The sequence below is a fragment of the Mirounga angustirostris genome, unplaced genomic scaffold, assembly GCF_029215605.1.
Source record: "Mirounga angustirostris isolate CCGP_5_RB_7025 unplaced genomic scaffold, mMirAng1.0.hap1 SCAF_7, whole genome shotgun sequence".
Classification (NCBI taxonomy): domain Eukaryota; kingdom Metazoa; phylum Chordata; class Mammalia; order Carnivora; family Phocidae; genus Mirounga; species Mirounga angustirostris.
Genome location: NW_026991715.1, coordinates 43,051,222 through 43,064,311, shown reverse-complemented (window position 1 = coordinate 43,064,311; position 13,090 = coordinate 43,051,222). Strand labels below are relative to the sequence as shown.

Below are 13,090 nucleotides of genomic sequence, written 5' to 3'. Positions count from 1 at the left end.
GAAACAGGTAAGGCAATTAGGAGACTACTGAAATTGCAATAAATGAAGTGAGAAAAGCTGTTAATATAGCAGTTTAGGTGGTTAAAATCTGGCTATAGAGGTTCCACATTAGGATTTGAGGAGTCCAATAAATAACACCCTCCTCTCCATCCAAGTTTGGAACTGAGAATTAGATGCAGGAGTCAGGTTGATGGAGATCAAAGGAAGTATTATGAGTGAAACTCTTTGGGAAAGGTGGCTTCAGAGCTGTGGCCAGGTCAGCTCACTAATACTCCACCTCTGCATAGACTCACTGTCATTGGCTGGGCAGGCAGCCCACAGAGAAGGAACTAGAGGGGTCTGGGCCATGGGTGCCTAGTTCTTCTCCAAAGAGAATCTCATGAAATCACTCTTCCTCCAACAGATGGAGAGAGAGGCCAGGAGCATCACTAATGTCAGCACTCCCCACTGAAATAAGAGAATGGGAATCCGTGTCTTTCCCACCACCACTATCTTTTATTTCCATGCTAAAACCATCTCTCTCACTCTTTTAAACTTTGTGTATGTGTGTGAATGTTCAAGTAAGAGTAAATTCCAATTCCCCCTTACCTAGCTAAAACAATCCTTAAATCACACACACACACACACACACAATTCATGACAACACAACATATTTTTTGCTTTAGTTTATTACATAAAAATACAGTTTTTACAGAAGTTTGTACAAATCAACAGTGCAAGAAATGATGATGGCTTGGCTGGAATTTTATAAACCACCACAGAGATATACAAAATAAAAGAACATTTGAAATTTTAAGTTCAGGCAGTAGGTTTTAATTTAATAAGCTACTGTATATTTAGGGGAAAGCCAATTAAGATCGGAATTGTATGACAATTTGAAATTGTAATGAAGCAAAGAGCTTTTATCATAAAAACAGTATCAATAAAAACAAAAAATTCCCACTCCAATTAGGCCTCAAAATATTTGTTGTATAGGTAGAACTCAGAGATATGATGAACAAAAAACATTTAGAATGAACTCAATAGCAGAAAACCTAATTTCTAGTTCATAGTTAGCTGACAATTGTATAGTAGTTTGAGAAAAGCTCTTCTCCTTGTTTGATGTCCCTGAGCGCTACAAGAATGACACATCGAAGTGGGCTGAAAACAAAAAGAAAAATATAGAAAATGTGTAAGTATTAACAGATCCAAGCTCATTTTTTAATATAACCAATATAGATTTTATAGACACAATTTTACTCAAATTTCTTACTACTGTCCTAGTTATTTGCCTTCTATGAGGAAATAGCTCTTATCCCTGATGGAGTTATTTTATTATTTATTTATTTATTTATTTTCCCTGATGAAGGTAAAGTACATTATGTCTATTCCATATCATTTAAAAAGAGCACAAATCAGTTAACTTTATACAACTGACGAGTTCTTCTGAATATGTTGTTTTTATGTTCAGGCTCCCAAAACTGGTATCACAAAAAGCATTTTAAAATGACATTTATTATAGCTTAACATTTTAAAATTAATTTGTATCTTTGGATTCTGCAAAGCTGGAAACATTACTTAAAATTAATTGGAATTTTGGGGCACCTGGGTGGCTCAGTCGGTTAAATGCATCTGACCCTTGATTTCTGCTCAGGTCTTAATCTCTGGGTTGTCAGTTCGAGCCCCGTGTTGGACTCCACACTGGGCATGGAGCCTGCTTATGATTCTCTCTCTCCCTCTCCCCATCCTCTATCTCTCTTTCTCTCCCTCTCAAAAAAAAGAAAAAAATTGGAATTAAAAAAAATACTTTTATGGACACTGTAAGACATATGTAACCTTCAATGTTCCTACTCAGTTAACGTTTCCTATACTTGAACAGTAACGACACTATACTCCAGAGTATACGGCTAAAAACCCCCAACTGTTAGCTATAGGAACACGCATGAATAGAGACAGAGAAGTTCTCAAGTTTTAAGTAAAGAAAACAGTCTAAGTTTTAAATCTCATTCATTTTAAAAGGACGATTTAATGGGGCCCATACAAAGTACAGTTTGCTAGTAACTGTCCTAACATAATGATTATACCTTCTTATAGCCCTGCTGATAAAGAACTCTACAGAAGTACTTTTATGTAGAAATTGTTACTTGAATACTTTCAGTAGACTTTCCACTTAATGAGCAGAAAATAAACCTTACATTACAAATATGTATCTTCTGAATATTTACCTTGTTTTCATTGTTAAGTTTCCAAGCCTAATAGTGAAATAGGCAAAAGAACTAATAGTGTAATTTGGCCTTTTTTGTTCAACTGGGTACTCTCAAGTGAAATGAAGAACATGATCCTTAAAATGATTAAAGTAAAAATGTATTTGAAGATTTTGTAAGGAGAAAAATAACAGAATCACTTGAAAAAAATTTTAAGGTTGATTCTTTTAAGTACCACACAGAATAAAAATGGGTAATAAGAAGCAGAATGAGCTAGGTTAATGGAAAATTTTAAATTTCAAATAAGCCTACATTAACACATTCAGGTATGATGAAAATCAAAATTTAAGTCATAATTTTTCACTAAAAAAATTACCCCAAGTTGTGTTTTTTTTAAAGGTTTACTTATTTATTTGAGAAAGAGAGAGAGGCCCGGGAGCTGGGGGAGGAGCAGAGGGGGGAGGGAGAGGGACAAGCAGACTCCTCGCCGAGCAGCTGAGCATGAAGCCCCACACAGGGCTCGATCCCAGGACCCTGAGATCATGACCTGAGCCAAAACCAAGAGTCGGTAACTGACTGAACCACTCGGGCACCCTAGAAAATATGTGTTTTTTTAAGTACAGCATAAGACAGGAGAGAGGAAAAAAAACGAACCTTTGTTTGTCACAGCTGTATGCAATGTTCGGAAGATATTGCTTCAGCTCTACAGGAAAAATTGCAGGCACGTCAAATTCCTGATAGCAGACATTAGCTGCTCTGTCTAGGAATAAGTATATAATTTTTAGTAACAGTCATTTTATAAGGTCGTGGAAAACAGTACTGAATTACGTCACTTGATGTGTAGTTTTCTAAATTAGAAGAACATGCTCAAATAATCACTATTATGTTCCAGGCATTACTAGATTATATATATATAATATATGTATTTTATTATTTACTTTTTGAAAAATTTATTTTAGAGAGCGCACATGTGTGAGTGGGGGGAGGGGCAGAGGGAGAGAATCTCAAGCGGACTGCCTGCCTAGCTCAGAGCCCAGCTCAGGGTTCGACTTGGGGCTCGATATCACAACCCTGAGATCATGACCTGAGCTGAAATCAGGAGTCGGATGCTCAACGGACTGACCACCCAGGTGCCCCTATTATTAACAGAGGCTCAGAAAGGTTAAAGGTTAAGTAGAAGAGTCAGGTTTCAAGTTCACAACTCCCTAACACCAAAACCTATGCTAAATGTAGCCAGATCAAATTTAAACTTTTGGGCAAGTCAAGCCCTATGGGAAGGTAAGTGACTCAGGCACACAGCAACAGAAAGGGGATACCAGCCTAGTTTAACCTATTAGGCTCTACCGAGGCACTGACAGAATGGTTTCTAAGTTAACTATTTAAAAAATGCTAAAATAGGGGCACCTGGGTGGCTCAGTCGGTTAAGCGGCTGCTTTCGGCTCAGGTCATGATCCCAGGGTCCTGGGATCGAGCCCCGCATCGGGCTCCCTGCTCGGTGGGAAGCCTGCTTCTCCTTCTCCCACTCCCCCTGCTTGTGTTCCCTCTCTCGCTGTCTCTCTGTCAAATAAATAAATAAAATCTTTAAAAAAAAAAAATGCTAAAATAATGATGATCAGAAGAGCAGTTATCAATTGCCTATATTTATTGCAAAACCAGAAGAAAAACACTAAGTTATTCAACTAATGTGTATCACTACTTCCCCAGGTTCTTTGATATCTGCTCCCACAATGTTATAGTTTACTTATGGGCTTTGAATAGCTGAGATGTTAAATTTAACTGCCTCTCGCACTCAGTCATAGGGCAAAAGAGGAAAATTACCACTGTTGTATTTATATCTTGTTTCACAGACCCATGATGCCAACTTACCATTTGAACAATTGTTGACATACTGTCCTACAGCCAGTGGATTACAAATTTCTGATGTTAGCCATGTACTATCACTCATTTTGAAAGGACCAAGTCGATCCCTTCCATTGCAAGATCTGAAACAGGTGAAAGAATTAGCTAAGGGATTATTCTTTTATATCTTACAATAAAATCCAAGAGTACAAAATTAACCCTAGAACTGACAAGTCCAGTTTCTCTTTAAAAAAGTTTTTTTTTCTTAAAGAAGTTTTATCTAGTCAATAGGGCAACTGAGTGGCTACTTAGCAACTGCTTAAACAGATTTTTATTGAAAATAAAAAGGCTAGTGGTCATAAACATTTTGCTGTGGTCCTCTATTAAATTTGAACATGGGCACTAACTTACCTGTATACAACTTTTGATATTCCTTTGTCATTTCCATCAATGAGTACCCCATCCAAGCATCTAAAAATAAATGGATTTCCAATGGATTGGAAAAAGATTGGCTCATACTTCTGATATACTGTACCTATTATACAATAAGATAAAGACACAGCAACATGTAAAAATCATAAACATCATAAGGACCTTTCTCTGGAACATATATATAACATGAAAGAAATTTAATTTCTCTACCTTTTTTCTAATATTTCACCTCCAGTCTAGATTATCACATTCTCTTTGGCTACTTTCCTCCTTTGAAGAGTGCTCAATAGTAAGGAGCGGAGGACCAACTTGTTCACACAGCAAAATAAAATGTGACTATCTTGGTTAATTAAAATGTGAACACCACATTTGAGGTTCAGTTTTACAAAGTTGCGGGGTTTTTTTGTTTTGTTTTGGTTTTGCTTTTTAAAGTAGGCTGTGATTTGACATCTATTAAAAAGCCTTTTAAGAAATGTATTTTGTTAATAACCGATAAAATAATGCAGACAGAATGGGAATAAATGAGTCTGACATTCAGGTTGTTTCTCCTTTCACTGGCAATGGACTAAAGGACAAAATAAATATTTGCTGGGCCTGTCCTATGTTCCAGGCATGCTATTTTATGAAATTTGTTTCAGTATTCATTTGTTGCTGGCTTGTTCTATTTAGTCTTTACAGAGTTAGGTTAGTTGTGTAGGAGAAAACCAACTTTCTTGCTTAAGGATGTAAAATTAGAAAATAGCAGAATGACTTTTTGAAAATATAGGTCTGACTTAAACATTCACACATTTTTGTACTACACCAAATAATATCATTAGTTTAACAAATAACATATTCTCCTGAACATTCTAGTCAATGACCTTTTTGCAAAGAAGCTGCTTTACTTTCAAAGTGTAGAAATGGCAGGAAGGTCTTTGTCCAGTGATTTATGGGTTTAAATTCTGTCTTTCCTGTTTTAACCCATACTATTTTTACCTTTAGTTACCAATTATGTAAGCCAACTGACTTATTCTCTAGTGCTTTCCAAGTAATTAATCTTATCAAAGTAGGCCATACTATAGCCCACATTTAAACATTAACTACAAAAATTTCCTTAAAAGAAAAGTGCATTTATCCCAACAAATACTCAAGGATGCTTTCTAACACATAAAATAATTTATGGTTAATTTCCAAATCAGGATTTAAAAATCTGTGGAAATCTGAGTTTCCAATTCAACCCCTTACTCGAAGGATTACAGGACCATGTATTTACTTGAACTTATATTAGTCGATAAATAGGAAACTCTTGGCAAAGCACTAACTGTGCCATTACCAGGATACATAGATACAACCGCGCCTTTTGGTACCAATCCTCTGGTAACGAAGACACCTTTTCCCGCAGAAATCAATGAGCTAGTTGCTTGGGCAACACTGAAACCCAATGTCTTATAAAGAATTTCTTCTGGTTTAAAGGTATTTTGCTGTTCATGTCTGTATTCAAGCGGTTTCACCCTTGGATGTTGAACTGACAGTAGGTCGTGATATTTTGATTTAACAGTTTCTGGAAGCATAGTCAAGATATCTGATTGCTTATTGAAATCATTTATGAATAGAGCCTGGAAAACTTTCAGTAATGTTCCTAGGACATCTTCATCTGAGATAACTTTGTCTTTGGATTCCTCTGGAACATATCGGAGGGTCCTGAAAACAGGAAAAGTTTCTGTTCACTACCCTTCAACTGACAAAAGCCAGGCTTCATGCCTTCTGAGTCACTGGCCTTAATGATGATTATTCTCCCGTGTCTGAATACGATGAAACTAAGACGTTCAGAAAAGAGTTGTTTGGGGGTAGTTCTAGTGACCTAACTCCGGACAATACCTACCCATGTTAACAATAGCCAACATTTGTGAAAGCTCTAAGTGTACCAAATGCTGTTGGGTCCTTACATTCACTATCTCCTTTTTGCAGACAGGGAAACTGAGGCTTGGAGATGTTGGGGAGCTTGCCCAACATCCTAAAGCTGTTAAGTGGGAGAGCCATAAGCCGTTTGAAACAGAGCTAGTATTTTCCCACTACATACAGAGCCATTATGTGAACATCACGTAAGAATCCTCACATTGGAATGGCTCTTTTTATAGGTGTGTAATTTCAAAGACAAATTTAACATTATACACTTTGTCACATTCTCTCCAGGGAGTACCTACTTCTTTAATGGCTGCATCATTTTTATTTGCATAATGGTATTTTTTTAATTCTTAACAAGAAGAAAGCAATTCCCGCCTCACAATTCTATAGTAAGGATGGCCCTGAGTTCATTTTTCCGCCGAATGAAACTTTGGAAAAGCTCTCTGGTTATTAACTGGCTTTCAGTGGCGCTAGTGTGCCCATTTCAGCGAGCATTACGTGAACTTCTTCCAGATCACTAGCACGCCACTTACTAGAGCCGGCAACGACACTGACTCCCCGGCCACCCACGCAGCTAGATCCCGGTCTTCAGGCAAAGACTATTCTAAACCCAACACGCCCACGTGCTTTCAGTGGCATTTTGCTCCTTTTTATGCGTCAGTCCAAGCTGCTATCCTCACAGCCAGGCTGGGCTGCTTTCACCAGATAAACCTCGGTTTGGCTTCTCTAAGTAATTTCAAGCTCCTAACTATGCCCTAGCGGAGAGAAGACCACGCACTCTCACGCCCTAAGAGCTTTGTTCTTTTTCAAAAGCCTCTTCTTTTTTGCCGGGACAGAAGCCCGGGTCAGCACCGACTTCCAAAAGAGAACACGCGCCTCCGCCCGCGGGCAACGCCCGCCTCGCAAGTCTGGCAGCGCGGGGTACCATGGGAGATTAGGCCACAGGCCCCACCCTCCTAAGGCCCCCCGCCCTCGTCAGTATCCCAGCTCTCTTCGGACTCCACCAACCTCGGCCTCGCCCACTTCGGGCCCCGCCCCCTTCGGGTTCCACCCACCGCGGGCCCGCCCGCCTCGGGCCCCCGGGCCGCCAGAAGCTCCGCCCGCCTGAAGCTCGGTCCGCTTGAAGCTCCGCTCGCCGGAGGCTCCGCCCACCGAGGGCCCTCTCGCCTCCGATCCAGCGGCCCGGGTGGCGTCGTGGGGCTGAAAGAAGGTGGCCCTGCTCTGCCGGTCTCGCCCTCTCACCTCGGGTTGTGGTTTAGGTTCAGCGCGATCCAAGGAACGAAGCGGTACTTGTAACGGCGCCATCGCTGCCACAGGCCCCGCAGCAGGCGGCCGGGCATGGCTGTCCCGCGGCGCTGTGACGAAGGCAGCGCGGGAGAGGTGGGTCGCGGTCTCGGGCCCGCCCCGGCCCGGGGAGGAGCGGAGGCCACGCCGTCCCGCCCCTCCTCGCTCTCCGCCTTCAGTTCGGTGCTCCGGGGCCCTGGTACTCCCCTGGAGCCTGTTGCCGGCGGCGTCCGTGCTGCTCCCTTTTGACCCCAGCTGGCTGAATCAGAGGTGCGTAGAGCTGGGGGAAGCCCTGTCTTCCCCTTTACTTTCTCCATTCGCTCGTGTATTTACACCCACACCCGCTTAGGACAAGTTTAGACCCCGCTTAGTTCCAGTGGATGCACACTACAAGAACCTTGCAAGTATCTTCACATCCCTAAGTGTTTATTAAGAAATGTGTTGGTGCCATTTCCTCAGGCCGGAGACTGCTCTCCGCTTCTTTTCCTGAGAGTGAAGGTGAAATCCTAACCAAAAGTCTAAAGAAAACAGGTGGGACCTAGTGAAAATTCAGGTAAAGGCAGGTGGCTTTAGGACTAATTTGTTCAATTCCAAAAAGGAATACAAGGAGAGAAAGAATATCTGCCAAAGTCTCTATTTCACTCTAATATAATACAGGATGTTGGTAAACAATTGGCATCCTGCAGATTTACCTGATATGCTAAATGGGGTCAAATCAGTCCCAGGATGTATTAATAAATGGCATTCAAAGAAAGTGATTTTATGGTCTCTAAACTTAAAAGGCACAAAAGAACTAGTAAAATATTTACCTATAATAATATACTTTAAAAAAAGTTTTTATATATATTTCCAGTGTTTTTAAAATTTTTATCATGTAGTGTAATCATCTTTGTTGTCCATCCAGTACAAGGGACCACTTTGCGTAGACCCTATTTATTATTGATTGATGTATAATGACTTATATTAGTTTTACATGTGCAACATAATGATTCTATATTTGTATATATTGCAGAATGATCACCACAATGAATCTATTTAACATTGGTCACCATACATAGTTACATTTTTTTTTTCTTGTGATGAGGACTTCTAAGATCTACTCTTTTAGCAACTTTCATATATACAGTATTGTTACCTATAGTCACCACACTATACATTACATCCCCAGATCTTACTTATCTTATAATCAACCCCTACCCTCCAGCCCCTGGCAGCCTTTGGCAACCATCAATCTGTTCTCTATGAGCTTGTTTTATTTTGTTTTGTTTTTTAGATTCCACATATAAATGAAATCATACGGTATTTGCCTTTCTCTGTCTTCTTTCCCTTAGCATGATACCCTCAGGGTTCATCTTTGTTGTCTCAAATGGCAAGGTTTCCTTTTTAATGACTGAGTAATATTCCCTTGTATGTGTCTATATGTGTGTGTGTGTGTGTGTGTATACATATATACACACCATGATTTCTTTATCCATTCATCCATTGATGGACACTTCAGTGGTTTCCATGTTGTGCCTGTTGTAAATAGTGTTGCAGTGAACATAGGGGTGCATATATCTTTTCTAGTAAGTGTTCTCATTTTCTTTGGATAAATACCCAGCTGTAGAATTCCTGGATCATATAGTAGGTCTGTTTTTAATTTTTTTAGAAGATTTTATTTATTTATTTGTCAGAGAGTGAGAGAGCAAGAGAGCACGCAAGCAGGGGGAGTGAAAGGCAGAGGGGAAAGCAGACTCCCTGCTGAGCAAGGAGACTACTGCCGAACTCCATCCCAGCACCCTGGGATAACGACCTGAGCTGAAGACAGATGCTTAACTGACTGAGCCACCCAGATATCCCTATTTTTAATTTTTTGCCAACTCTTGTTATTTCTTGTCTTTTTCAGAATAGCCATTCTAACAGGTGTGAGGTGATACTTCATTGTGGCTTTGATTTCAGTTTTCCTGAAGGTTAGTGATGTTGAGCATCTTTTCATGTGTCTGTTGGCCATATGTATATCTTCTTTGGAAAAAATGTCTTCTTGGGTCTTCTGCCAATTTTTTAAATTGGATTGTGTTGTTTTGTTTTGTTTTTTCTGTTGAGTTGTAGGATTTCTTTATATATTTTGGATATTAACCCCTTATCAGATACATGATTTGCAGAAATTTTCTCCCATTCCATAGGTTGCCTTTTCATTTTGTTGTTGGTTTCCTTTGCTGTGCAGAAGCTTTTTACTTTGATGTAGTCCCACTATTTATTTTTACTTTTGGTGTTAGATGAAATAAAACCGTTATTGTGAAGACTGATGTCCAGGAGCTTACCACCTGTATTTTCCTCATCGCCTAGGAGTTTGTTTTATGGTTTCAGGCCTTAAATTCAAGTCTTCAATCCATTTTGAGTTCATTTTTGTGTATGGTGTAAGATAGTAGGCCAGTTTCATTCTTTTGCTTGAGGCTACCCGCTTTTTCCACCACTATTTGTTGAAGAGACCATCTTTTCCCCATTGTATATTCTTGGCTCCTTTGTCATAAATTATTTGACCATGTAAATACAGGTTTATTTCTGGACTCTGTATTCTCTTCCATTTATCTGTCTGTTTATATGCTAACGCTATACTATTTGGTTACTAGAGCTTTATAATATACTTCGAAATCAGGAAGCATGATCCCTCTAGATTTGCTCATCTTTGTGAAGATTGCTTTGGCTGTTTGGGGTCTTTTGTGGTTCTATATGAATTTTAGGATTACTTGTTCTAGTTCTGTGAAAAATACCATTGAAATTTCGAAAGGAGTTGCACTGAATCTTTGGATTGCTTTGAGTAGTATGGACATTTTAACAGTATTAGTTCTTCCAGTCCATGAACATGGAATATCTTTCCATTTATTTGGGTCTTCTTCACTTTCTTTCGTTAATGTCTTACAGTTTTCAGGGTACAGGTCTTTCACCACCTGGGTTAAATTTATTTCTGTGTATTTTATTCTCCACCCCCCCCCCCGCCTGGGGAAGGTGGGGGTGGGGTGGAGGGAAGGAGAGAGAGAGAATCTTTTTTTGGGGGGGTGGGGGGAGAAAATCTTAAGCAGGCTCTATGACCACCAGTGTGGAGCCCAATGTGGCACTCCATCTCATGACCCAGAGATTATGACCTGAGCCAAAATCAAGAGTCCTACACTTAACCGACTAAGCTACCCAGGTGCCCCTGTATTTTATTCTTTTTGATGCAATTGTAAAGGAGATTGTTTTCTTAATTTCTCTTTCTGATAGTTCATCATTAGGGTATAGAACCACAGATTTTGTATACTGATTTTTTACCCTGTAACATTACTGAATTTGTTCATTAGTTCCAACAGTTTTTTGGTAGAGTCTTTAGGGTTTTCTAGATGTATTATCTGTACATAATATCATGTAATGTGCAGATAGTGACAGTTTTACTTCTTTTTCAATGTGGATGTCTTTATTTGTTTCCTTTCTAATTGCTTTGGCTAGGACTTCCAGTACTATGTTAAATTTAAATTTATGGTATTAAAATTACTTTTTAGTTACCTAAGCTATTCATAAAAAACAACATTCTCCTGGTAATAAATAGAAACATGGAAGATAAGACTAAAATCTCCTTTAACCACACCCTGGGACTTGTACTTACTCCAGTCCTGGTCCTCACCTGGTCTCAGAAGTTATCAGGCTGATGTGTTTTCTGCAAATCTTAGTTTTATGTATTTATATACCTGTGTATATTCCTACAGAAAATCGTAGAAATATGTGTGAGTGTTTTAAACTACTGTAAATATCTGCAACTTCTTTTATTCAGAAATATATTTTGGAGTCTCCCCATGTTAGTTTGTATAATTCTACTTTATTATTCTGTGTATTTCTAAGGTTTTACCATCAAGTTTAATATTTACTATAATTTTCTGGTAGGTATACTTTATGAGTTTAAAAAGTTCTCTTCTAGTTTTGGTTTGTCAAGAATTTTTGTCTTAATTTTAAATGGTGAATATCACATGCTTTTCTGCTATTTATTAAGATGATCACATAATTTCTCTATGTTCTTCTGTTAATGTAGTGAATTATAATGACACATCGTCAAATGTCGCACCATCCTTGAAGTCTTGAGATAACTCATATATGAGTAACACTTTTGTCATACCCTGTAGGTTTTTATATGCTTTTGTTGTCTCACATTTATTTTGAAGTGTGTTTTAAATTTTTCAGCCTCATAGCTTATTTGTAGTTTTGTTTTCAGGTTTTGGTGTTAGGCTTATGTTGACCTCATAAAATGTGTTGAGAAGTGTTCTCTACTTTCTAAAACACCCCAAAATTTGTATATGAGTACTGTTTTTCCTTCCTTGAATGTTGATAGAATTTACCAGTGAAACCATTGGGCTTGTAGTTTTCTTTGATAATGAATTCATTTTTTTAATTGAAGTACAGTTGTCCTACAATATTATTCTCAGGTGTACATAGTGATTCAACATTTATATACATTAGGAAGTGATCACCATTATAAGTCTAGCTACCATCTGTCACCATACGAAGTTGTTACATTATTATCACTTATATTTCCTATAGTGTACATTGCATTCCCATCTTATTTATTTTATAACTGAGAAGTTTGTGCCTTTTATCTCCTTTCCTTATTTTGCCCATTTCCCCTGTGGCACCACAAGATTATTGTCTGTATCTATGAGTCTGTTTCTGTTTTCTTTTTGTTTTGTTTTTAGGCTCCCCATATAAGTGAAATCATTTGATAGTTGTCTTTCTCTGTCTGACTCAACTTCACTTAGCATAATACCCTCTGGGTCCATCCATGTTGTCCCAAATGACAAGGTTTCATTTTTTTAAATGGCTGAATAGTATTCCATTGTATATTTTTATACCATATATTCTTTATCCATTCATCTATTGATAGACCCTTAAGTTGTTTCCATATCTCTGCTGTTGTAAGTAATGTTGCAGTGAACAAGGGGATTCATATATTTTTTCTAGTTAGTGCTTTTGTTTTCTTCCAGTAATACCCAGCTGTGCAATTGCTGGATTGTATGGTATTTCTATTTTTAATTTTGGGGGGAACCTCCAGACTATCCATTGCAGCTACACCATTTTGCATTCCCACCAACAGTACCCAAGTTTTCCCTTTTTTCTACATCTTTGCTGACCTTGTTATTTCTTGTCTTTGATACTCACCATTCTGACAGGTATGAGGTGATATCTCACTGTAGTTTGGGTTTGAATTTCACTGAAGATTAGTGATGTTGAACATCTTTTCATGTGTCTGTTCGCCATCTGTATGTATTCTTTGGAGTAATGTCTGTTTAGGTTCTCTATCCATTTTCAATTGGATTTTTTTTTGATAGAGTTGTATGAGTTCATTTTTTTTTTTTTTAAGATTTGTTGTTGTTGTTGTTTGTTTGACAGAGAGAGACACAGCGAGAGAGGGAACACAAGCAGAGGGAGTAGGAGAGGGAGAAGCAGGCTTCCCGCTGAGCAGGGAG

At 38.6% G+C, this 13,090-nt stretch overlaps 1 protein-coding gene and 1 long non-coding RNA gene across 4 annotated transcripts in view; one reads left to right on the top strand and one right to left on the bottom strand.

Moving 5' to 3' along the window:
• Positions 1 to 650: 650 nt before the first annotated feature.
• Positions 651 to 7,714, bottom strand: SETD9 (SET domain containing 9). Of its 3 annotated transcripts, none has more exons than XM_045895096.3 (6): positions 7,581 to 7,714; positions 5,707 to 6,134; positions 4,434 to 4,557; positions 4,050 to 4,165; positions 2,838 to 2,943; positions 651 to 1,140 (listed from the first exon to the last, which is right to left on the bottom strand). In XM_045895096.3, exons 1-6 carry the CDS (start codon positions 7,676 to 7,678, stop codon positions 1,053 to 1,055), a joined length of 960 nt encoding a protein of 319 aa, XP_045751052.1. In that variant the 5' UTR covers positions 7,679 to 7,714; the 3' UTR covers positions 651 to 1,052. The 3 variants fall into 3 exon arrangements, with proteins under 3 accessions (XP_045751052.1, XP_045751061.1, XP_045751070.1); XM_045895105.3 differs by having other exon boundaries at positions 5,767 to 6,134; XM_045895114.3 differs by lacking the exon at positions 2,838 to 2,943.
• LOC135365383 (uncharacterized) overlaps positions 7,708 to 13,090 on the top strand; it is a 74,877-nt gene continuing 69,494 nt past the window's right edge. The window contains exon 1 of the long non-coding RNA XR_010413072.1: positions 7,708 to 7,892. This is a non-coding gene — a long non-coding RNA (uncharacterized LOC135365383). The remainder of the gene's footprint in view (positions 7,893 to 13,090) is intronic.

What these genes read in the sequence shown, in the direction of transcription:
- SETD9 (XM_045895096.3), bottom strand. Translation starts at nt 7,678, where the DNA reads ATGCCCGGCCGCCTGCTGCGGGGCCTGTGGCAGCGATGGCGCCGTTAC. An exon ending in ATCGACTAATATAAGTTCAA is followed by an intron (nt 4,558 to 5,706) that starts GTAAATACATGG and finishes ATTGTATAATAG; the next exon opens with GTACAGTATATCAGAAGTAT. An exon ending in TACAGCTGTGACAAACAAAG is followed by an intron (nt 1,141 to 2,837) that starts GTTCGTTTTTTT and finishes TTTTGTTTTCAG; the next exon opens with CCCACTTCGATGTGTCATTC.